This window comes from Salvelinus namaycush, chromosome 4, assembly GCF_016432855.1.
Source record: "Salvelinus namaycush isolate Seneca chromosome 4, SaNama_1.0, whole genome shotgun sequence".
Taxonomy (NCBI): Eukaryota; Metazoa; Chordata; class Actinopteri; order Salmoniformes; family Salmonidae; genus Salvelinus; species Salvelinus namaycush.
In genome coordinates, this window is record NC_052310.1 from 26366514 (window position 1) to 26393374 (window position 26861).

The 26861-nt window shown below is 41.7% G+C and overlaps 1 protein-coding gene across 1 annotated transcript; it reads left to right on the forward strand.

Annotated features, from left to right (window-relative positions):
• The first annotated feature begins 11811 nt into the window (after window positions 1-11811).
• LOC120045810 lies at window positions 11812-22364 on the forward strand. Its single transcript, XM_038990745.1, has 4 exons — window positions 11812-11922; window positions 20282-20622; window positions 21867-21951; window positions 22227-22364. The coding sequence occupies exons 1-4, from the start codon at window positions 11812-11814 to the stop codon at window positions 22362-22364; spliced, it is 675 nt and encodes a 224-aa protein (XP_038846673.1).
• Window positions 22365-26861: the final 4497 nt, after the last annotated feature.

A 26861-nucleotide genomic window follows, 5' to 3' on the forward strand; every position in this document is an offset into this window, starting at 1 on the left:
GCAAAAAGAAAATGGGAACAATATCAAAATGGAACATGGAATATTGGGCCTGCTCCTGCCTATGTCAGCCCACTAGTCTAACAGGCAACACTATGTTGGGCGCGGCGCAGCTGACGCTGAATCGAGGTGAGCGCAATGGACAGAATAGATGTCCATTTGTGCTCAGTTTTAATAGGCACAATCAGGGCCGGCTCTAGCCTTTTGGGGGCCCTAAGCAAGATTTGGTTCCCCCCACCTCGTGGGCAAAACATTTTAGTGCAATTCTACACATTTGCCATGACTTATGCCATGTTAATGATATCTGAGTGAGAGTGACTAACAAAATCAATGGGGGACCCCTGGAGGTCAGGGCCCCTGGGCACATGCCCCTGCGTGACCGGTCGGTATTCGGCCATGAATTCTACAAGTTTAGATATCCCTGAGCACAATCATGTCTCATTTTGTCATCTCTCTCACACACACACACACACTAGTGAGTTAAATTAACTTAGGCTGCAGTGACTGCTGTTACCGAATCTTGTCCACGAATCTTGGCTACTCATCACAGTTGTATTTTATTGTTAACCTGCAAATGCTTTATTATAAAGGTGATTCCCCCAGTCAGCAACCCCTACTTGTAACTCATACTCAAAACATCTTCCCATGGCTATGTGTATAACAAAAAAAATTATGACAAAGTTGTTTCTTTTACAACAACTTTGTTGTCAAAGTTGGGAGAGAATTTTTGTTTTCCCTAATTTGTGTGCGTGGTCGAGGAAAATTGCTTCTTATGACGTGGATAGAGGGGAATTCCTTCTTATGACTTGAATGTCCACTCAGAGTGTAGTGGAATTTGTGGTTTGCCTTCAAAATAAAATCGCGCTCTAGCGACTCCTTGTGGCGGATGGGTGCCTGCAGGCTGACCCCGGTAGCCAGTTGAACAGTGTTTCCTCTGACACATTGGTGCGGCTGGCTTCCGGGTTAAGCTGGCGGGTGTTAAGGAGCGCGGTTAGACGAGCCATGATTCGGAGGACGCATGACTCCACCTTCGCCTTTCCCGAGCCCGTTGGGGAGTTGCAGTGATAAGACAAGATCGAAAATTGGGGAGAAAAAGGGGTTAAAAAAACATAAAAGTCCCTCATTGAAAGTGATGCAAACGGATACAAATAGTGGAATCATGCCATATTTGGACTAGATAATGCTAAACTAGATTGGAATGTTGATACATAATTACATTTTTCTCATGAAATCCCACTGTGGATGTATTAGACTGAATGATTGCATTGGGGGCATACATACATGCACTGTGTACAGACGAACCTATGGATTGTGCACCCATGAAACAGGGTATCAGCCTACTCAGTGACACCCACAGAACACAACTATGTAGAGTTTCTACAAATATTAGCATCTTAGCTCATATTACAGGAATTTGACTGTGGAAAATCACCTTCCCAGTCAGCCTGTTGTGCATATTGAATATTTGAATTGCACTGTACAGCCTGACTAATGGACTGTGCATCAGGTTGCAAATTATACCATGACATTCGGGAGTGTCTCAATTTTTTTCAAGGGACATCCTATGTGTACATCAGTGGAGGCTGCTGAAGGGAGGACGGCTCATAATAATGGCTGTAACGGAGCAAATGGAATGACATCAAACACATGGAAACCGTGTATTTGATACCATTCCACCTATTCCGCTCCAGCCATTACCACGAGCCTGTCCTCCCCAATGATGGTGCCACCAACCTCCCGTGGTGTACATTATGGGCCTAATAGACATGGCATTTAAAGACATGGCATTTAACGGTAAATGTTTTTTTATTACCTTTTCATTTGGCATGAACACAACAAGTCATGATTGTACAATATTCCCTGCCGTTCTGGGTGTTACGTCACTCACCTGTTCTACACATGCCTACATTTGCATATCCTCTTTTCAGAACCTGGCTGAACTTGTTTAGTTGAGCAGCGCATTTTCCCCCTTGCACACCTTGCCTTTTGTTGTTTCCTTACCGATACTAATTTTGTACATCTGTGCGTTCATGCAGCAGTAAGTACTTCATAGTAATGCATATTTCCTTTTTTGTAATTATGTTATGTTGTTTCTACTTTAGCACACAGAGTTGAGTTATTTTCCATTGCTATCTAATTGATTTGCATGTGGCGGCCTCACGCCCAGTAATTGGTACATGTATAGAGAATGTGTAGACAGTGTTCTTTATTATAACCTCAGACACAGGAGGCACTGTTATATTCTATCCACAAGTTCTTTAGCTATAATATGCATGCTAGTGATGACGGAGAATTGCTATCTTGTACTGCTAGCCTCCTTTGAAGTTGCAGTCATGGCCTTTTGGCCTGTTTATTGTATAGCTCTGCCCTGCCCCCTTGTGGAGCTTTCCAGTTACTGTTTCCTATGTAAATCATTGGTGCATTTTTATCCGTCAGTGTCAATGTGACTTATTTACTGTTGTAACAGTTTATTATGTTACCACTGTGATATTGTATTATTGCTTGTATCCTGATATTGTACCAATATTGCATACTAATTACTTTTTATTTATGATGTACTTTTAGAAAAACACACACACATTTAGAACCCCGCTGTGAATATAATTGCCATTAAACAACATAACTGAAGTTGTTGACATCTGTCTTACCGAAGATTGATTCCAACTTTCGTATGACTAGCAACATTTAGTGAACGTACATTCTGAATGTTCAATATACATCGTAGGTTAATTGGTGAGCTAATGTGGCTATTTTCACAGTGGTTTCAGAGTAATGCAATAGAGCTAAGTTGCTAATATTTTTGTAAACTCTACATAGTTGTTTTCTGTGGGTGTCACTGAGTTGGCTGATACCCCATTTCATGGGTGCACAGTCCATAGGTTAGGCTGTACAGTGCAATTAGAATATTCAATACACACAATAGGCTGACTGGGAAGGTGATTTCCAAGTCCTTCAATAAGAGCTAAGACGATAATATTTGTGGAAACTCTTGAGAATGATTTTCTATGGGTGTCACTGAGTTGGAAGATACCCTGTTTCATGGGTACACAATCCATATAAGTATGAACCAATACAATTATGCAGTCTAATACATCCACAGTAGGATTTCAACAGTTAATTATTGTATTTAATCTGAAATTATTTATCTAGTCCAAATATGGCATGATTCAAATCAAACTTCATTTGTCACATGCACCGAATACAACAAGTGTAGACCTTACCGTGAAACACTTACTTACAAGCCCTTAACCAACACTCTAGTTCAAGAAGAAGAAAATATTTACCAAGTAGACTAAAATAAAAAGTAATAATAAAAAGTAACACAATATGAATAACATAACGAGGCTATATACAGGGGTCACCGGTACCGAGTCAGTGTGCGGGGGTAGAGGCTAGTTGAGGTAATTGTAGGTGGGGGCGAAGTGACTATGCATAGGTAACAAACAAACAGTGAGTAGCAGCAGTTTACAAAAGGGATGGGGAGGGGGGGTCAATGTAAATTGTCTGGTGGCGATTTTATGAATTGTTCAGCAGTCTTATGGCTTGGGGGTAGAAGCTGTTGAGGAGCCTTTTGGTCCTAGAGTTGGTGCTCCGGTACCACTTGGGTGACTGGAGTCTCTGATTATTTTATGGACTTTCCTCTGACACCGCTTATAGGTCCTGGATGGCAGGATACTTGGCCCCAGTGATGTACTGGTGCGTTCCCACTACCCTCCGTAGCGCCTCACTATCAGATGCCTTACCAGGCGGTGATGCACCCGGTCAGAATGCAGCTGTAGGACCTTTTGAGGATCTGGGGACCCATGCAAAGATTCTACTATCTGTATCCGTCTGCATCACTTTCAATGAGGGACTTTTATTTTGAAGGCAGACCACAAATTCCATTATTGTGGCCAATCGTTATTGTGGCTAGCTTCACAGATTTTTAAATTTTATTTGACAGTTATTTTACAAGGTAAGTTGACTGAGAACATGTTCTCATTTACAGCAACGACCTGGGGAATAGTTACAGGGGAGAGGAGGATGAATGAGCCAATTGTAAGCTGGGAATGATTAAGTGACCATGATGGTATGAGGGACAGCTTGGGAATTTAGCCAGGACACCGGGGTTAACACCCCTACTCTTACGATAAGTGTCATGGGATCTTTAATGACCTCAGAGAGTCAGGACACCCGTTTAACGTCCCATCCGAAAGACGGCACCCTACACAGAGCAGTGTAGCCAATCACTGCCCTGGGGCATTGGGATATTTTTATACCAGAGGAAAGAGTGCCTCCTACTGGTCTTCCAACACCACTTCCAGCAGCATCTGGTCTCCCATCCAAGGACCAACCAGGACCAACCCTGCTTATCTTCAGAAGCAAGCCAGCAGTGTGATGCAGGGTGGTATGCTGCTGGCAAAAATATGTACCTAAGGGTGTACCAGGGCCAATCGTTATTGTGGCTAGCTTCACATATGTACCTAAGGGTGTACCCGGGCCGCGTTCACCAGAAGGACAGACAACGTTGGCCAACGTTCAGATATAAATGTATTATGTAGAACAAACATGCCTCTCTGATTGAAATCATGTCAGTTCTATTCATGGAGTGATCTATCTGCAACTTTCCCCAAAACATTTTTGTACTGAACATGCTCAGCCCAGGCAAACCCACTGAGCTATTCGAACCCGCTCTGCCCATCACTTATCTGTCCGGAAAGCCTCCTCAAATGAAACATGTTGTGGCCGACCCCGCCCTGTTCCTTGTGCCGCTGTGAGAGGCTTCTCAGAACATTGAATGACTGCTAGTAGTGACTGCTTTACACATAGTAGCCCCAAAACAATTGTATTTGATGTATCAGGCTAATAAAAATAGTCACCAGACAGAAGCATAACTGGATTCAATCCCTATAGCTGTTATTGTAGTGATGTCGAGACGCTTGCTGGGGGTTGAGGTAAAGGGTCCTTCCTTCATGAAGCTAATCATGAAATAAATAATCTAATTAGGATCTCTGTAATCAAAATGTCCAATCAATTTCCATGTCCATAGTTTTAATCAAACTTATATCTAGAATTTCCAAGATAGGCTACATACTTTGGCCCAATGTATAAGTGGTATGACTTTATGTCAAGTGTAAGCTACTGAATTTAATTTGGAATTGAACAAGGCTATTAGCTAGCTAATTTACCTACATTACAGAGAGCATACAATTATAAGTATTCAAAGTACAGAAACTAACACAGTTGGTCAGAATATAACAATCAAAATGTGAAAATGTCAACTATGCCTGTCTTTCCAGGTTCTGGTAAACTTAGCTACAGATTGTTACACCAGGTAATATAATTGAATACATTTTTGGTATCCATTACTGGGAGTTACAGGTTAGGTACTGCTTGGCGTGGGCAATTCCACAGTAACGGAATTACACTTTGACAACGTTTTTTCACTTTAAAATGTATGCCAAACTAAATTTAAAATGTATGCCAAACAAAAAACATTGATTTCAAAGTTTAACAAACCATTACAACTCTGCACTAGGACTACTTTTAACAATTTATTCAGAAAAATTTACAAAAACTAATTTAGTGGAAGAACTGTGCAGATACAGACTTTGGTAACGGAATTACGATAAAATCTCTCTCAGGTTTTTATGTGACCACGTTTTTTCCCAAAAACTCTTAAATATCTGCTCCGAATTAAGATTCAAACATGTCTGCAGGAAGAATGGGATGTCAGTGTTAGCTATGACATGGCACCTTGAGATTGAATAAATCTCTTTTGGTTATTGAACTACAGTAAGTGAAGTGGATTTACACCCGGTAACTGAATTAAGGTAATGCATAATTATGGATATGATTGTCATTCACAAGTTTGGACATCACAGCGCAGCACAGCAGAGCACAGTAGAGTACAATACAGTACACTAGAGTTCAGTACAGCAGTGGTTCCCAAACTCAGTACAGCAGAGTCCCCGTAGAACTAAAAGACAATTTATGCTTGATCCAAAAATGTGGTTGGTATGGCGAGTGTGGCACATTTGCGGAGCCTCCAGAGACATGCAGAGGCTAAATTGAGCTACGTAACGCATAGTTGTACGCCGCCCCAAATGTTTTAACAATGCGGAGGGTTCCATATAGCTACGCATTGAGATGGTTGGTTGACGGTAGGTGGGGGCAAGAGGTCCTGTTTAAACACAAACTCACTTCCTAGACAACTTCCTTCATAACCACTCTGCGCTGCTCCATGAAGCGCAAAAAGTATGAATGCCCTGACTTCTGCAGAGGCCATATCACTATAAATGCTGCATGGCCAATGCAGACATTGGATTAACCATGCAGCGCCTTTTACTCTTTCTTAAAAATTGTAATAGTAAGGACTTCCTGTGACCTTTTGGCAGAGAAGCCTGTGTAGTTCCGAGTACCGTCTCAAAAGTCCAAAATCTGTAATAAATTCCTGACAACTGGCCTCTGAACCTTCAAAATGCTTAAAAACATGGACCTACGCGACCGAGAACACTCAACTAAGGCACGAGGAAGCTTAAAAGCGTCCCAAACAAAGAAAGACACCGAGCCAACTAAGACCAGAGAGGATACATCCAACTCTGCCGTATTGAAGGCTCTGAATCAACAACAAACTTTGATGATCAAACAAGCAGTTAAGGAATCCCTAGAGGAACTGCTTTCGGGAGAAATTAAATAACTTAAGGATATGGTGGAAGCCTTAAACACGTCTATCTTAAAACTCAAACGATATTTCCAGCCAATCTGTCACATGCAAGTCTTTGGAGCAAAATGCAGGTTAGCGCCAGGGCTGTTACAGACGACATAGCCACTTGCCGAGAGGCAGTGAAACAACTGTGGGAGAAAATGACGTCGCTTGAAGACGGAGAGAGGTGACTGCACATACGTCTGGTGGGCCTGGAAGAAACCGCAGAGTGTTCTGACCCAAAAGGTTTTCTTCAGAGAATCTACCAAAATGGATACCGTTACTACAAGGGAGGAAGATTGAAATTCAACAGGCAATTCTGCCCCTGCACTATTACTGGTCTTTCCCCAAAAAATCCTTGCGAGTATGGTCCAATGATTCTATTTCAGCTTCTTGGAGAGGCAGAGAGGAAGCACTTGTTGCACCGCATAGACTTACAGATCTAGTTTTTTCCCGGTATCAAGATAAAAACAGCATTCAAAAAATGTGTTTAAATAATTTCCAACTCACTACAAGTATGGTACTATGCTGAGAAACATACAGGCAACACTAAGAAGGTCTGAAAATCTTCTCCTATATGGCATAACCATAACTTGCTGACAAACAATAATCCTTTTGTGTACCCATTGTGGGTGGATAAGGGTGTGCATACCTTACGAGACATGTATAATGATAAGGGGATAATACCTTTCCAGGGCCTCAAACAAATGTATTCACTTCCAGACTTTTCATGGTTCCTTTATCTACAATTAAGATCTTCGTTAAAAGCTTATGGTGTACCATGGGATGCCCCGTTAACATCCCACATAATGCTTACATGGATAGACCCTTCATTAACCTCTAAAATGGTCTCTGGCACTTATGATTGCCTGATGTCTGTTAAATGCTCTACATTGGGTGTCGCTGTAGTATGGAACTGTGAAATGCAGGGATTGGGGCACAACCTGAACTGGGATACCATTTGGGGAAATGTATTTGTTACCTCTAAAAACCCAGCACACCAGCTTATACATTATAAGCTTATACATAGAAGTTATGCAACACCATTTAGATGTTTTAAGATGAAGCTGATTCCTACTCCCAATATGTGATAGATGCCGTATGAATGCTGTTGGAACACTAATGCACATGTTTTGGGAATGTCCTGTGGTGTCCCAGTTCTGGTCACGTTTCAGATTTCCTTACAAAAATTATGGGTTTCCCTGTGAACAAAGATCCACCTTTATTTTTGTTGAATGGTGACTCTTAATTTCTATTGCAACTGGTTCAGAAAATAATCATTTATGCGGGGTTAACAGCAGCAAAAATGTTTATCCTTAGTGCTTGGATTATCCCTACAATCCTCTCACCTCAAACATGGTTATCATATTTTCAAGATATTGTTCGTATAGAGCGATCAGTGGCCGTGATAAACAAAGCTTGGGCAAATACAGTTGATGCATGGACGGTATTATGCAAAACTCTATCAGAAATCAACAACTCTTGAACAAGCAATGGCCCTACATGTTAAGGGAGTGGGGACGACAACATTTTATTTTCTGAGAATAATATAGAATATTTTGTATTGTAAACTCTACTTCCTTTCTGTAAATGCCATATTGTGCACTCAAATAATTGACTCATGACAGTATGTAAATAGTTATATTGTATGTTAGTGTTAGTATTTATAACGTGATGCTGCCTCGTGTGTTGTATATTGTGAAATAATAATAAAAATGCACAAGGTGCAATTCCGAAATTGGGTATGGCATCATCAGTTCCGCTTGTCAGGTCAGTCATTGCATACCATAGAGAGCTATTTATAACTTGTCAGAAATGTCCAGATCATCTCGCCCATGTCAGCTAACATTTTTTAGCTAGCCCATTGATTTTGTTGTTATATTTGAGTCACTCAAATGTCACGTGAACACACATAAGACATGACAAAATGTGTAGTATTGCAGGAAATGTGCTTTAAAATGATACATGACCATCTTAAAACAATTCCATATGTTAGCTTACTAGACCCCCCCCCCCCCCCTCAAGGCATAGACATTTAGAGGTTAAAGTAAATGGAAAGAGAGGGGTAGGTGTCATGGGTAGGTGTCAGTAAGAGCTGGGAGATGTGACATTAACTCAAGACAGAGAGAAAGGCAGAGAGAGAGAGGGGGAGGGAGGGAGGGAGGGGTTGTCCAGTTTTAACACTCTTGGTTTGACTACAAGATGACAGAAAGAGAAAGAGAACAGTTTCAGCTGAATATAATAGTATGCTAGTAAAAGGGAGGACAATAGCAGGTGACCCAACTGTGGTTTGTGACTATTATGATTTCCCATTGTAGCCAATTCAGTTGCAGAAAATTCAATTACAGATTAGTTTGTGTAATTCTGTTACTTAATTGGATGAACCCATAATTTGGATGAACCAATGAACCATAATCCCAACTCATGATGTTACTACCCGGCATGAATCTGCAGGTAGCTAACCAACCAGGTTCAATGTTAGCTAGCTAACATTAGGCTATAACTAGTGGATCTGAGATACGAATTATAAGATCATACACGTAACGTTAGCTAGCAAGCAAGCCAGCCAGCTAACTAGCTAGCTAGCTAACAGTACACTTTAACTTGAAATGAAAAGATTTTATGTCAAAATTAGAAACGTGTCATATCTGAAAATGTAGCTCGCTAGACTATCTTACCCGTGGTTTGAAATCTGAGTAGATAGCCAGAGCAAATTTACCAGCTAGTACGTCTATCTACAGTTGTTGCAGTGACATTCTTTTGAAATGGATACTTGCCTAATGGTGTCTTTTGATAAGACAGCTAGCTAGCTAAACAATGAACCATAACAGTACACTTTAACTTGAAATGAAACCACTTTCTGTCAAAATTAAAACGTGTAATATCTGAAGATCTTACCCATATACATCATGGTTGGACATGTCTCCTGTCGGATGCCATGGTTGCCCTTAGTTTGAAGATGTAATCCGGAGACAGGTGTTTTCTCCATCTCCTTAGCTATCATACTCGAATTCCACTGATTTCAAAACTCGGTCCTCCAGAAAGTGGAGAGCATACACGTAACGTTACCTAGCGAGCCAGGCAGCTAACGTTAGCTCGCAAACAGTACACTTTAACTTGACATTAGGTTTATGCAGTTTTGATATGCGATACATTAAAAAAAACTGTGTTCGACAGGATTACCTAGACATACTGACCAGCTCAAATAGACAGAGGCGTGCTATATGGCAGACCAATCCAAACTCATCTCTCAGCATGTCCAGCCCACTCATTATCTCAACCAATCATGGCTAGCGAGAAGGTTGCTGTCTTTTTCGTGGATTTTGTTATTTAACCTTTATATAATTAGGCAAGTCAGTTAAGAACAAATTCTTATTTACGATGACGGCCTACCCCAGCCAAATCCGGATGATGCTGGGCCGATTGTGCGCCGCCCTATGGGACTCCTAATCATGGCCGGATGTGATACAGCCTGGATTTGAATCAGGGACTGTAGTGACGCATCTCGAGCGTAAAACTAGGCTTGTAATTTAGCAATTTTATTCGTATTTACAGATGGCATACAAGTTTGTTATTAAGGCACATGAAAGTTCACATGTTCGAGAAGGTATTTCTGCCAAAAAACACATTTTGGTCAAAATAAAAAAGTAAGTTCAAACGGCTCTCCTGTGAAGTAGTGACCCGCGACATATGCCTAGTTTTTGGTAACGGAATTACAAGACACAAGGAAATATTTCTTAAACTTACAGAAGTTAAACATTTTCTCCAAGACTAAATAAGTGTTGATATTAGTTGGCAGGGGTATTTATGTTAACATTGATGTGTTTGGATGTATTTTTTATACCTCTTAAGACTTTTTCTGGTGGATGTTTTCTAAGATCCCTTTTTCAAATGTTTATCCAGAAATCAAAGCCCTTACTTATGCCTTAATTTTAAGATGGAAAATGGTTGATAAATGTATCTATGCCTTCATTTCCCAAAAATATAGATTCTTAGCTTCATTTGACACCCAATTTGAAATGCTCAGATTTTTGTTCATACTATCAAACCAACGTTTGAGTTGTGTGGTTTCAATATCAACAGTCTACAGTATCTCTAGTATATATTGGCATGCATCGTTCAAGACTAAATTGAAATTGTGTGCAGCACAATGGGCATATAATGCACAATGTCTCAGGAAAGACTGTCTGGGTTGGCAAAACTCAGTATATAAAACAGAAAAACTTTAGTAAACCCAGCTACACACTTTGTGAGAAAAACAGTAGTGTAATAGAGCTGTCAGTTTCCAATTAAGGGATAGTTACTGTCTGTACTGTAAAGAAGTGCAACAGATCTATAGTAAACACAGCTACACACTGAAGCCCTGAGTGTACTGTAATAAAGCTGAGATGTGAGTTTCCATGGGAATCTATGATAGTTACTGTCTGTACTCTTGAACCACAATTTGAGTTCTGGGCCTCACAGAAGGTGATCTACCTCGGGATGCCCATATCCTATCCTACCTCAACTGTTTCTGGCTTGGACGAGCCATGACGGTGTTAGAGTTCCAACAGTTACTCGGCCTACTGATTGTGGCTTCACTGTTGGTTCCACTGGGCATTCGCCATCAGGCCACTCCAGCGATGGTTCAACTCCCACCCAAAACAACACAGACACCGTCAACTGTTGGTGATGAGTACATGTTTGAGGACCCTATCGAAGTGGCTATCCCGCTCCTTCCTGTTAAAGGAGCTGGTGGGCGCTGACGCCTCTCTGACGAGTTGGGGTGCCGCGTTCAGAGGCAAGGCGGCCAGCGGCCGCTGGATCCCCCAATGGAGTGGTCAATACATCAATATGCTGGTGCTCAGGGTGGGTCGCCTAGCACCCCAACAGTTTCAGCCTTAACTGGTAGGACAGCATTTCCTGGTCCAATGGATCGGGAACACTTGCCGTGGGCCCAAACCCACTTGGCATCGCTGCTAGCAGCACATATCCCCGGGGTCCTGAACAATGCAGCGGGCATGCTCTTGAGAGACGGCCCGCCGGAGGGGGACTAGAGTCTACACCCTCAGGTTTGGGACAGATTCGGGAGAGCACAGGTGGACCTGTTTGATTCTCAGGAGAACACTCATTGCCCTAGCTGGTTCTCGATGTCGGACCCTACAGGCCCTCTGGGTCTGGACGCCCTCACTCACGATTGGCCGGCAACGACACTTTACGTGTTCCCACCATTTCCCCTGATCACAGCTATGCTAGACAGGGTAATCTTAATGGGCCACCAGCTGCTCTTGATAGTCACTTGTTACTGTATGTATCCTACCGAAAGTAGTGCAACAGAAAAACTATATTAAACCCTGCCACACACTGAAACCCTCAGTGTAATAGAGCTGAGCTGTGAGTCTACATGGGAAACTATGATAGTTACTGTCTGTACTGTAAAATAGTGTAACAGGAAACTATCGCAACCCAGCAACTGTGTGAAAAAACAACAGTTTAATCTCACTATGGTGGTGCTAACATAAACTAATGCAAAATGAAGCCAACTGTGTAATATTACTGTGTCTATAGTATACACTGCTTTATACGTGTGGGTCGGCTGTAACTCACGCGACGTTTATAGCTTATTTCTTGCTTTATACGTGTAGGTCGGCTGTAACTCACGCCACGTTTATAGCTTATTTCTTGCTATATAAAAGTGTGTTTATAACTATGCTTAGTCCTGAAATGGTCACCTCTCGTTAAGATAGATACTTTGCATAGCTTGTTCATCTTGAAACACACAAGAGTCTAAGCAAGATGGCTGCGCCCTGTCAGAGATGAAAACAGAGGGACTTGTCTGTCCACCGGCAGATGCAGGAATGCCCACATGCAGGAACGCCCCAAATTGCGAGCTGCAGTTGCACACTATTGAACAGACTATAGGGCAATGTGTCAAAACTTTCCCATCAATCAAATGTGTTTATAAAGCCCTTTTTACATCCGTAGATGCCACAAAGTGCTATACAGAAACCCAGCCTAAAACTCCAAACAGCAAGCAATGCAGATGTAGAAGCACGGTGGCTAGGAAAAACTCTCTAGAAAGGAAGGAACCTAGGAAGAAACCTAGAGAGGAACAAGGCTCTGCAGGGTGGCCAGTCTTCTGGCTGTGCCGGGTTTAGATTATAAGAGTACAGCAGGCTCGAGGTCAGGACAGGCAGAGTGGTCAGGCAGGCAGCTTCGGCGACAGGCAAGGGTCAAAACCAGGAGGGCTAGGAAAAAACAGAGACTGGGAATAATAGGAGCTAGGAGAAACGCTGGTTGACTTGGAAAAACAAGAAGAACTGGCACAGAGAGACAGGAAACACAGGGATAAATACACCGGGCACTAATGGGGAAAACAGGAGACACCTGGAGGTGGGTGGAGACAATCACAAAGACAGGTGAAACATATCAGGGCGTGACAATACCAGTGGAAGTATACCAAACTTTTTTTGATATACTCAGAGGACCATTATTAGCATGTTTTAACCACTCCTAAATAAATGGTAGATTATCGTACATGCAACAAGAAGGTTTGATTTCATTATTACTGAAACAGGATCCAAGTGGTATATATAAAGATCCAGTCCATTAAAAAAATTCTAGCTAAATGCTTTGCACATAGAATTAAAAAGGTAATGTCAGATATTATTCATCCTAATCAGACCCGTTTTTTACATGGACGATACATTGGAGATAATATAAGACAAGTACTGGAAACAATAGAATACTATGAAATATCAGAGACACCAGGCCTGGTTTTCATAGCTGATTTTGAAAAAGCTTTTGATAAAGTACGACTGGAGTTTATATGTAAATGCCTAGAATATTTCAATTTTGGAGAATCTCTTATAAAATGGGTTAAAGTTATGTATAGTAACCCTAGGTGTAAAATAGTAAATAATGGCTACATCTCAGAAAGTTTTAAACTGTCAAGAGGAGTAAAACAAGGTTGCCCACTATCGGCATATCTATTTATTATTGCCATCGAAATATTAGCTCTTAAAATTAGATCCAACAATAACATTAAGGGACTAGAAATCTGTGGCTTAAAAACAAAGGTGTCATTGTACGCCGATGATTCATGTTTTTTTTAAACCACAATTAGAATCCCTCCACAGCCTCAAAGAGGATCTAGATACTTTTGCTAACCTCTCTGGATTAAAACCAAGTTATGATAAGGGAACTATGTTACGTATTGGATCACAATTTTTTAAACTTTTACATTAGCGTGTAGTTTACCAATAAAATGGTCTGATGGGGATGTGGACATACTTGGTATACAAATCCCGAAAGAAAGAAACGATCTCACTCCAATACATTTTTATAGAAAGTTAGCTAGAATAGATAAGATCTTGCTACAGTGGAAAGGAAAATACCTATCTACTTGGGGAAAAATCACTCTGATTAACTCTTTAGTCATATCACAGTTTACCTATTTGCTTATGGTTTTTCCTACACCTAGAGACCTGCTTTTTAAATTATATGAACAAAAAATATTCAATTTAATTTGGAATGGCAAGCCAGACAAAATTAAAAGGGCCTGTTTATGTAATGAATATGAATTATTAAATATTAAAGCATTAGACCTCTCACTAAAGGCATCAGTCATACAAAAGTTATACTTAAATCCAAAATGGTTCTCTAGTAAATTTTTATAATTGTAACGGCTTTCTTCCAGGGGTGAAGGAGAGGACCAAAGTGCAGCGCGGCTAGTGTTCAACATGTTTAATTAAAGAACAAGTGAAACACTACAAACAACATACAAAATAACAAATGTGAAAAAACCGAGACAGACCTATCTGGTGCAGACAAAACACAGAGACAGGAAACAACCACCCACAATCCCCAACACAAAACAAGCCACCTATATATGATTCTCAATCAGGGACAACGATTGACATCTGCCTCTGATTGAGAACCATATTAGGCTGGACACAGAAACAGACAAACTAGACACACAACATAGAATTCCCACCCAGCTCACGTCCTGACCAACACTAAACAAGCAAAACACATAAGAACTCTGGTCAGGACGTTACAATAATTTCTCACCCCATGTTCAAGAATGGTCTTTTTCCCTTTATTCAGATTACAACTGCTCACTTTCGGTTATTTGAAAACCAAATAATCTCCAAAATATAGTTCTTTTTTAAACAAGCCTTAGAAAGTTGAAAAGACAGAACAAATAATACAGCAAATATTGTGGTTAAACTCAAATATACTAATAAAAAAAACTTTTTTTTGATAACATTTTTTAAAAAGGTATAATTTTAATAAATTATATAATAAATAGGACTGGTGGAGTTATGTCACACATGCAGCTACCACAGACATATGGAAATGTCTGATCTACCCAAAATTACAACCAACTAATTGCAGCATTACCACAATAATGGAAGAGGCAAGTAGAAGGGGGAAAAAGTAAGGAACTTGTCTGTCGGCCCTGCATTAAAGACCATAAATGGTTAAAGAAAATTGTGATGAATAAAAACATATACCAATTTCATTTAAGGACCAAAAAAATGACAGCTGTGCCATTTAAAAGGCAAAATAGTTAGGAAGAGATTTTTGATGTACCTATTTAATGGTACATGGTTTATGAATTGACACGCAAACAACAGCGGATTCAAAACTTCAAATTTTTCAATTGAAATTATTATAATAAATTATTGCAACCAATAGAATGTTATATATATGGGGGATACAATCTTCCCAGCTCTGCTGATTTTGCTGTGAGGAGGCAGAGTCATTAGATTATTTTGGAACTGTCCATATGTAGCTTGTTTTTGATCAAAGGTCCAGGAATGGCTGAATAATTGCAATATTTACCTAGAACTAACGCTGCAGATAGCAATACTGGGTGATTTGAAAAGTCATAGTCAATCAATAATATAATAATTATTTTAGCAAAACATTTTATCTTTAATTTACAATCTGTAGAAGCTATGAGAATAGAAAGGTTCAGTACTTTTGTGAAGCATCACAGCACAGTTGAAAAATATATGGCAAATAGAAATCCAAAATGGATGGGGTTAAGAGATAGATGGGAGGGGTTGAATGGAGCTGAAGGGTGGGACTAATAACAACAAGATGCTGAGGCAGGGCTTGCAAACTATTACGGACTACAAAGGGAAGCACAGCCGCGAGCTGCCCAGTGACACAAGCCTACCAGACAAGCTAAATGACTTCTATGCGCGTTTCGGGGCAAGCATCATTGAAGCATGCATGAGAGCACCAGCTGTTCCGGACGACTGTGTGATCACACTCTCCGTAGCCGATATAAGACCTTTAAACAGGTCAACATTCACAAGGCAGCAGGGCCAGACGGATTACCAGGTCGTGTCTTTACTGACATTTTCAACCTGTCCCTGACCGAGTCTGTAATACCAACATGTTTCAAGCAGACCACCACAGTCCTAAAAGGTAACCTGCCTAAATGACTACCGATCCATAGCACTCAAGTCTGTAGCCATGAGGTTCTTTGAAAGGCTGGTCATGGCTCACATCAATACCATTATCCCAGAAACCCTAGACCCACTCCAATTTGCATTCTGCCCCAACAATCTCTATTGCACTCCACACTGCCCTTTCCAACCTGGACAAAAATAACACCTACATGAGAATGCTATTCATTGACTACAGCTCAGCATTCAACACCACAGTGCCCTCAAAGCTCATCACTAAGCTAAGGACCCTGGAACTCTGCAACTGGATCCTGACGGGCCTCCCCCATGTGGTAAGGGTAGGTAACAACACATCTACCACGCTGATAATGAGCAAGCCTTCCTTCATGACCTGGCCTCTGTAGATTGGTATAGAATTAGCTCTGTCGAAGAAGCTTGGACCTTCTTTTTTGATATTTTCAGTGGTTTTGTTAACAAACCCACCCCTAAAAAGAAAATGAGAATTAAAAACAGCCCCTGGTTTGACCGTGATCTGGCAGAGTTACTCCACCTCAAGAATTCCATTTGGCGAAACGCTCTAACCTCAAGAAGTTCTGGAAAACGGTTAAAAACCTGGAGAACAAACCCTCATCCTCACAGCTGCCCATGTCCCTTAATGTTGATGATGTGGTTGCTACTGACAAGGAGCACATGGCTGAACTCTTTAATCAACACTTTATTAAGTCAGCATTCATATTTGACTCAGCCATGTCTCCTTGCCTGTCCAACATTTCCTCATCTCCTAGCCCTTCTAATGCGACTAGCCCCGATGCTCCTCCCTATTTTCCCCTCCCCCGCTACAAAGTTTCTCCCTGCAGGTGGTCACTTAGTCCGAGGTGCTAAAGCAGCTCCTTAAACTTGACCCCAAAAAACTATCTGTGTCAGATGGTTTAGACCCTTTCTTCTTTAAGGTTGCTGCCCATATCATCGCCAAGCCTAGCTCTGAACTTTTTAACCTGTTTCTCCTCTCTGGGGAGGTTCCCATTGCTTGGAAGGCAGCCACGGTGCATCCTTTATGTAAAGGGGCAGATCAAGCTGATCCTAACTGTTATAGGCCAATTTCCATTTTGCCCTGTTTATCAAAAGTGTTGGAAAAACATGTCAATAATCAACTGACTGGCTTTCTTGATGTCTTTAGTATTCTCTCTGGTATGCAATCTGAACAATCAGAACATCTGCTGTCTCAGCCACTGCCTGTCACCAAGGGAGTACCCCAATGCTTGATCCTAAGCCCCACGCTCTTCTCAATTTACATCAACAACATAGCTCAGGCAGTAGGAAGCTCTCTCATCTATTTATATGCAGATGATACAGTCTTATACTCAACTGGCCCCTCCCCGGATTTTGTGTTAAACGCTCTACAACAAAGCTTTCTTAGTGTCCAACAAGTTTTCTCTGCCCTTAACCTTGTTCTGAACACCTCGAAAACAAAGGTCTTGGGGTCACCTCATACAAGTACTTGGGAGTATGGCTAGAAGGTACACTGTCCTTCTATCAGCACATATCAAAGTGGCAGGCTAAAGTTAAATCTAGACTTGGTTTCCTCTATCATAATCGCTCCTCTTTCACCCCAGCTGCCAAACTAACCCTGATTCAGATGACCATCCTACCCATGTTAGATTACGGAGACATAATTTATAGATCGGCAGGTAAGGGTGCTCTCGGCTAGATGTTCTTTACCATTCGGTCATCAGATTTGCCACCAATACTCCTTATAGGACACATCACTGCACTCTATACTCCTCTGTAAACTGGTCATGTCTGTATACCCATCGCAAGACCCACTGGTTGATGCTTATTTATAAAACCCTTTTAGGTCTCACTCCCCTCTATCTGAGATACCTACTGTAGCCCTCATCCTCCACATACAACACCTGTTCTGCCAGTCACATTCTGTTAAAGGTCCCCAAAGCACACACATCCCTGGGTTGCTCCTCTTTTCAGTTCGCTGCAGCTAGTGACTGGAACGAACTGCAAAAAAACACTCAAACTGGACAGTTTTATCTCCATCTCTTCATTCAAAGACTGAATCTTGGATACTCTTACTGACAGTTGTGGCTGCTTTGCGTGATGTATTGTTGTCTCTACCTTCTTGCCATTTGTGCTGTTGCCATCTGTGCCCAATAATGTTTGTACCATGTTTTGTGCTGCTACCATGTTGTGCTGTTGCCATGTTGTGTTGCTACCATGTTGTTGTCATGTTGTGTTGCTACCATGCTGTGTTGTCATGTGTTGCTGCCATGCTATGTTGTCATCTTAGGTCTCTCTTTATGTAGTGTTGTGGTGTCTCTCTTGTCACGATGTCTGTTTTGTACTATATTTCAATTTTATTTTTTATCCCGGCCCTTGTCCCCGCAGGAAGCCTTTTGCTTTTTGGTAAGCCATCATTGTAAATAAGAATTTGTTCTTAAATGACTTGCCTAGTTAAATAAAGGTGAAATATGTATCTATATTTTAAATCCTCAACACGGTGGCCCCTCAGGGGTGCGTGCTCAGTCCCCTCCTTTACTCCCTGTTCACCCATGACTGCATGGTCAAGCACGACTCCAACACCATCATTAAGTTTCCTGACGACACAACAGTGGTAGGCCTGATCACCGACAACGATGAGACAGCCTATAGGGAGGAGTTCAGAGACCTGGCAGTGTGGTGCCAGGGTAACAACTTCTGCCTCAACATGATCAAGACAAAGGAGATGATCGTGAACTACAGGAAAAGGAGGGCCGAGCATGCCCCCATTCTCATCGACGGGGCTGTAGTGGAGCAGGTTGAGAGCTTCAAGTTCCTTGGTGTCCACATTACCAACGAACTATCATGGTCCAAACACACCAAGACAGTTGTGAAGAGGGCACAACAAAACCTATTCCCCCTCAGGAGACTGAAAAGATTTGGCATGGGTCCCCAGATCCTCAAAAAGTTCTACAGCTGCACCATCGAGAGCCTTCTGACTGGTTGCATCACCACCTGGTATGGCAACTGCTCGGCCTCCGACCACAAGACACTACAGAGGGTAGTGCGTACGGCCAAGTACATCATTGGGGCCAAGCTTCCTGTCATCCAGGACCTCTATACCGGGCGGTGTCAGAGGAAGGCTCTAAAAATTGGCAAAGACTCCAGCCACCCTAGTCATAGACTGTTCTCTCTGCTACCGCACAGCAAGCGGTATCGGAGCGCAACGTTTAGGTACAAAAGGCTTCTTAACAGCTTCTACCCCCAAGCCATAAGACTCCTGCACAGCTAATCAGATGGCTACCCGAACTATTTGCATTGAACTCCCCCCCCTCACATTTTTACCCTGCTGCTACTCTGTTTATTATCTATACATAGTCACTTTACCTCTACCTTCATGTACATATTACCTCAATTACCTCGACTAACCTGTGCCCCCACACATTGACTCTGTACCGGTACCCCCTGTATATAGAGTCGTTACTGTTATTTTATTGTTGCTCTTGAATTTGTATTTATTTTTTATAATTTTTTACTTCAGTTTATTTATTAAATACTTTCTTAATACTTATTCTTCTTAAAACGGCATTGTTGGTTAAGGTTAAGGGCTTGTAAGTAAGCATTTCACTGTTGTGTTCGGCGCATGTGACAAATAGAATTTATTTTGATCTACTCACTTTTGCACGCCGATTCATGGACCGTCTATATCCGGATTGCATCCGATTTACACAACCCAACTTCACACACGCATTAGCACTCAGTGCGCACAGGGAGCAGCGCGAGCTGCGACAACGTCATCACGTCATCCAAAAACATGGCAGACATTAGATGAATATAAAATGTTCATATCTTCGACTGTGAGTGATGTTTTGTGCACAAACATGATAACCTAAGTGTCTTATTAGGAATTTTGAAATCTAACTTCTCTATGTTCAATACCGGAACCCTGGCCCCTTGCTCGCTCATCGCAATGGTGTGTTTGAGCAGTAAGGATAGTGAAGCTGACTGTAGACATAAGTTGGGGAGGTGCATCTGTGACAGCCGAAAGTCAGTCACTGTAGTCTAAAGTGGTTTTCCAACAGCAAGGCTCAGATCAACATGGCAGTGTCAACATAGCTGCTATTGTGTACGTTTTTCTTTATAAATACCTTTGATCTATAAAGTTCATAAAGAAAATCTATATTACGTCTCATGTTCTCCTATCCAGATGTCTAACAATGCCGCTGCAGCCTCCAGGAGAGGAGTATTTCAAGCTCATGGTGATGGTGAAGAAGAGTCGAAACAACCCAGTCATAGCTACATGCTGAGTGACTTTGACTCAGACCCCAGCACAGACCCTGGATCTGAGACTGACCTTGACAGTGAAGAAGCAGAGAGTGAAGCAGAATTAGACACACATAAAGAGAGTGCCACAACTGGTCCAGAACTCACTGAATTGAGAGATATAGGTAAAGGCCCACAGACCAATGTCTATAAAGAAGAGGTGTACATAAGTACTACACACACCCAGCCTAAAACCAAAGGAGAGCTCCACATTCACTCTGTGTTGTAAGTAGGTTAAGCCTTGTGTGTCTGTGTGTGTGTGTGTGTGCGCAGAGATACCCATCCAAACAAATTATTAAAATAAACTACAAAGTACTGTTGCCAAAAATGTGTTTGTATTTTAAAACACAGAAAATACAAAAGTCGATTTTACTTTTGTACCTAATTCACCCCATTATCCTTGCTCTGGAAGTGCTTTCTTTCAAGCTCCTCCACTCATCCACCAACACCTCTCATGGCCTCACACGATAGTGCCATAAGACTTCTGATACCAATGCATTACATTTGGGATTGTAGGGCCCAAGAAATTGTGATCCGCTATTAAAAAATCCTTGTAGAAACGTTTTTTCAGTATTTTGAAGATTTTCTGAAGTATCTTGTTACAAATTACATGGTGATTTTTTTCAGGCCTTTCATATACAGTGCATTCAGAATGTATTCAGACCCCTTGACTTAATCCACATTGTGTTAGATTACAGCCTTATTCTAAAATGGATTAAATACAAAAAAATGAACGGTTCAAGGTACAGAGAGATCCTTCATGAAAATTTGCTCCAGAGCGCTCAGGACCTCAACCTGGGCGAAGGTTCACCTTCCAACAGTACAACAACCCTAAGCACACAGCCAAGACAACGCAGGAGTGGCTTTGGGACAAGTCTGAATGTCCTTGAGTGGCCCAGCCAGAGCCCATACTTGAACCCCATCGAATATCTCTGGAGAGACCTGAAAATAGCTGTGCAGCGACGCTCCTCATCCAACCTGACAGAGCTTGAGATGATCTGCAGAGAAGAATGGTAGAAACTCCCCAAATACAAGTGTGCCAAGCTTTAGCGTTGTACCCAAGAAGACTCGAGGCTGTAATCGCTGCCAAAGGTACTTCAACAAAGTACTGAGTAAGGGGTCTGAATACTTATGTAAATGTGATGTTTCAGTTTTTTATTTTTAATACATTTGCAAAAAATACTAAAAACCTGTTTTTGCTTTGTCATTATGGGATATTGTGTGTAGATTGATGAGGGGGGAAAACTATTGAATCCATTTTAGAATAAGGCTGTAATGTAACAAAATGTGGAAAAAGTAAAGTGCTCTGAATACTTTCTGAATGCACTGTACAAATGACAAAATACTCTGTGTGTGTCTGTGTGAGTGTGTGTGTCTACATCAAAAATTTCACAATATGCACTGACAATTGACAAATATCCAGAGGTGTGAAGGCCTTCTCCACCTCCATCTCTCTGTCCATGTCTCAGGGAGTGTGGGAGTGAGGTGATGACGTGCCAGTTCAACAATGAAGGGACTCTGTTGGCTGTTGGTCTGAGTGACGGAGCCATCAAGGTATCGGACTTGAACACCTTTTCTGGATTTATGTTCATTAAGGCACACTGTAACAAAACGTTTTACACCGGACAATGAAAACAAATGTTTCTTATTGGACAAGTGCAGATAGTACCTCTCCACAATATATTTTTCCTTTTCCTGCCTAATGAACACAACCCCGTTGATATGTGGCCGATCAATTGACGTGTAGGAGAATGATAAATTATAGATCCGTCCTTATAGATCCGTCCTTGGGACGTCTGAATTAATTTAACTCCATCTGTCTTTTTCAGCTCTACAGTATGGACAATGGGAATTTTCTACAGACACTAAGGGACAGCAGCAGCATTCTGTCCTCTCTACCAGTTACTGCACTACGATTCACTCTGAGCTCCCAGTCACGTTGTCTCCTGCTGGCTACCTGTGAGTAATACATCTTACTCCCATAGAAATAGAATTACTAGAATGGACATTCAAATTCAAGTCAATGGGTGGACCTGGCTGTGAGTGATACATGTTAGCCCTCTCCGAGGGCCCCTCTCCTGAACAAACATCACTTGTTCTACAGGGTCACACACTCATAGAAATAGAATGACTAAAATGGGAGAAGCCCCTCAGACCAAGGCAGTTAAGTGCACTCAAGGGTACAATCAATATGTAGACCTATAATTTCTAATACGTTGACTTGGCAGGAGAGAGAAGATTTTAGGCCATGGTGTGGTTTAAGTAATAAACATCTTAGATGCAAGGGCATGGTACTAAATCATGTTTCTTCAATCTCAAGTTAGACATTCTCAATGATGTATACATGCATCATTACAAACGTTGATTGATATGAAGCTGATACAACTTTCAGTTGAACAATGAGTACGGTGAGAGTTCTGCTACTTTGTCATGTTTCTGGTACAGTGATGTTCCGCATTTTGAGCCAGTAGAAGATTCAACTGTCACGAGTTCCTAGGGCCTCTGACAATTCTGCATCCTGTATGATTTGAGGCACATGGTGATGGAAAACACTTGTTTACTTCAGACTTTTTATAGTTATGTGTAAGCAATTACTTGTGTTTACGAGTTACGCAGGTTACTCGTGCTATGATTGTAAGCAAAGATATGTGAGGATATGACATCCGGGACGTCTTGGCATCCGGCTTTGCTCCTTCACAATGCACCAGTTTTGGGGAAGCTACTCTGAAAATATAGTTTACCAAGCTACCAATTACTTCACACTAGAAGAAGTTAAGCTACCCTAAAGAAAAATATAGTATACTTACTAAAGTTACTTAGAAAAAGTAGTTCACTACATCCAAACTACTTTGTGAAAAATTATCATATGTAAATCTGAAATGTCATAAACTACAAATTGCAAGAACAGATCACTTTGGGGTCATACTCTATGTTTAGATCATGTGTAATTTAGCCTATTAAACACACAAAAAAGTTCAAATTGGGCAGGTCTGATGCCGAAAAATAAATAAAATGATCGTCTAGACTTTATTTTTACAAAAAGAGTAGTGTGTAGTTCCAGTAGTTAGCTACACTACTACATGGCAAAAAATGTCATTAACTACTGACACCCGTGAACACTGTGGAACTTGGTTGAAAAAACTGTTTATGTGCCATGGTTTACCTAAAGCCCGGCCCACTCTGGGTACACAGGCTCCGGCAATCAGTGACAGTTCCACTTGGGGGTACTGTTGTCACAACAAGCCTCACTTGGTTTAGGCGGGAAGATGCGTTCCGGTAACTGGCTGGCACAAAGCGCTGGACCGCACGCATTAAATATAGACATAGAAAAAACGTTATCATGTTGGTTACCTCACCGACCCGTCGTAGGTACAGGCGACAAAGCGCCTAGTAACTGTTGATAATTGGATATGGAGAAGGGTGAGCCGGTCAAGGATCGATTCAGACAAGGTGATAAATTGTATGACAAGCGACAGTTTAATTATGAGTAAAGATATCTGGTACAAGCGTATACGGTCTCGTTCCTTTGGCTCATAGAGAACCTCCAGAAAAAGCCCAGATAACAGAATGCATAGACATTTTATACAACACAGAAAGTAGGTTGAGTCTGGAAGTTCTGGTCCTTTGGTTGGTTCTGGACAGGTTGTTGTCTTCTCAGATTGGTCCTGATGAGCTGGGCGTCATCCTTCTGAGTCTTATAGCAAAAGTTCTTTGTTATCAAATGTTCAGCTAAGCAGGAGATTTTGTGTGTGCGTAGTCAGCCCTCTGTCCTTGGGTATGTGTGTGTGTGTCTTATTATCTCGTGAAATGCAGACCCAAGCACTCTTTTGATCAAGGCCTTTCCTGCCTTATCAGTGTTTATGAAAGGTCTGTGCCAGCCATCTGTCTTTGGGTGTGTGTGGGTCTGTGTCTTGTGAAATTAGTTTGTGAGAAACCCTGTTTTGAAAGAAGTTAGTTATAACAATGTAATAGCAATATGCTTGTGTTATTTTAAATGGTATTTATTACAAATCCCCCTCTACACGTCTCTAAAGACGTGTCATATAGGCAGAAACTTTCTTGAAGAGAAAGTTTCAAATGCCCCCTCTTCACGTCTCAAAAGAGACGTGACATAAACTAAGTAAAAAACAAAAGGGAAACTTTCTCAGAGAGAAAGTTTTGAGTCCCCCTCTTCACGTCTCCAAAGAGACGTGACATAAACTAGGTAAAAGTAAGAAAAGCAAAAGTAAACAACCAGGGAAACTTTCTCAGAGAGAAAGTTTTAATTCCCTCTCTTCACGTCTCAAAAGAGACGTGACAAAAAATAGCTAAGACAAGCAGAGACAGGGAACTTTTTCAGAAGGAAAAAGTTTTGATTCCCTCTCTTCACGTCTCAAAAGAGACGTGACATAAAAAGCTAGATCATGTTAAACCCTCAGGTCCATCCCTCTATACAACCTGTACCAGGTGGGCTCGTCGCCACCCGGGAACTTCAAACCTTCACAACAGGGAGGACAAACATCACTTTTTATTCATTCGACAACATCAACTACAGCGAACCAAGGGTCCCCCTCTGTCAGGCCCACTCTCCTGCGAAAGCTTGATTTCGTATCAGCCTCTCCAACTGGAGCATCAAGCAGCGGCATCATACCATAGGCCCTTTCCACATCTGTAACAGACTTCTTCAAACAAGGTATGATACAGGCATTACGGAACATGAGCATACGAAAAACAACAACTTAGGGTCAGAAATCCAGTAATCATCACTGTAGTGTACTTACCAAACCAACCACCCAGCCAGGGGAACAGTCCACTCTCCTCCACACCTGCAAGACCCCTCATCTCCACCGATAACCTTGCCAACCCACTCAGAGCTTTTGAAATGCTCCCATCCGGACTAGTATTGTTAGGGACAAACGTCTAACACTGTTCTCCAAACATTTTACATACACCTCCCTGGTCGGCCAGAATCATGTCCAGTGCTAGTCTATTTGGTCTACTGGTTTGAGAGGTAGCATCCAATTGTTCAGCCATCCCCGTAAGTGCTGTGTGGGTGTATTTAACAAATCATCATTAATTATAGTAGATATAATTGATCCAGGCATTATGCTTAGCATCAACAATAGCTGGGCCAATGATGGGCATCAGATGCCACAGGCCATCATTCCTGTTTAATGTCTGGAATTCGTGGGGGACCCCTATTGGGACCCCCAACAGGTTGGTGTGGATGTTATCTGTACTCTTGGACCAAGGAGCGTCACGTTTCTGCCGACTCCTGGGTTGGTCCCAAGCCTCTGTCATGTGCAGCTCCCAAAAGTTGGTTAGCTGTAACCTCAATAATAGGCAATGGTGTTTATCAGACTGGCCAAAACACATGTTCCCTGATAATCTCCTTTCAAAATGGGGTCAACCGCCTGGCAGGTCCACACATCCACCATACATCAGCAACACCTCTAGTTAATAGTGACATTAGTGATGCAGGCAGTAGTAGGGAACCTCCCATAGTCTATACCTTTACCTATACCAGTGTTACAGCTGTAATATCCCCCATATGCCTTAACCCCCCATGGTGTCTTCTGGGGACGGACTTCTGGGAACACAAGACTCAGAGTTTTACACAGGGTTGAATTTGGCTTAAACTTTCCAATATGCACATCCAACCTTCCCCCTTACTTAGGGCAAATGGGTGAGCAGCCAGAATAGGTCTGGCATGTCCACATACGACACAGTCCTTTCTATTAAGTGTTTTGTAGGCCAACCACATATTCTCCCTTCCCTCATAACCGGTTTCAGTCCCCAATTGGTCACTATCTGAGATGTCTTTTACATTTATTACCTATACCAGATTGTAGAGTTCAGGTGATGGCGTGGGACTTGGTCTTGAAGTGGTGGAGGAGGCCGGCTGAACCTGGTCTGTTGGAACTGGTGGTGGTTCTGGCAGCACTGTGATGGTAACATCCCCATCGTATCCTAAACAGACAGCTCAGGACCACAAACAGTCCTGTAAAGCCCCCTCTTCTCCCAGAGAACACATCATCAGCCAGAGATCAAGCAACACTTTCACTTCTATGAACAAACACAGTGAGGAAAGGTCGGGGGCAGGGAATTCTTCATTAAGGAGTTGATCCCCGAACTCTATTAGTAACGGTTCTTCTCCTTAACTCTGTGATCATTCGGCAGTGTCAGTGTGTCTCACCCTCCAAGTGCGATATGCCCCCAGGTCGAGTGAATCACCTTCTCCTTTAATTCACCTGCAACGCATAAAATCTTGGACATACAGGTTTGGTTAACAAACAGTTTCTCATTTGTTCTATCTGATTATATATTTAAATTCTATGCCTATTTTTTTAGCTAGAATTTTTAATTTTAAATTAGTTTATTATCCAATAGGCCCCATCCTATCCTAGACCACAATGTACCCCTCCCCCGTTTGATACCTGGCTCTGGCCAGGTATCAACCTTACCTACTCTAAATAATGACTTTT

Excerpts from the sequence above, each read along its gene's own strand:
- LOC120045810 (XM_038990745.1), top strand. The coding sequence starts at position 11,812 with ATGTCGGACCCTACAGGCCCTCTGGGTCTGGACGCCCTCACTCACGAT. Across the intron at positions 11,923-20,281 it reads TCACAGCTATGCTAGACAGG|ATGTCTAACAATGCCGCTGC; the intron begins GTAATCTTAATG and ends TCTCCTATCCAG. Across the intron at positions 20,623-21,866 it reads CTCCACATTCACTCTGTGTT|GGAGTGTGGGAGTGAGGTGA; the intron begins GTAAGTAGGTTA and ends TCCATGTCTCAG.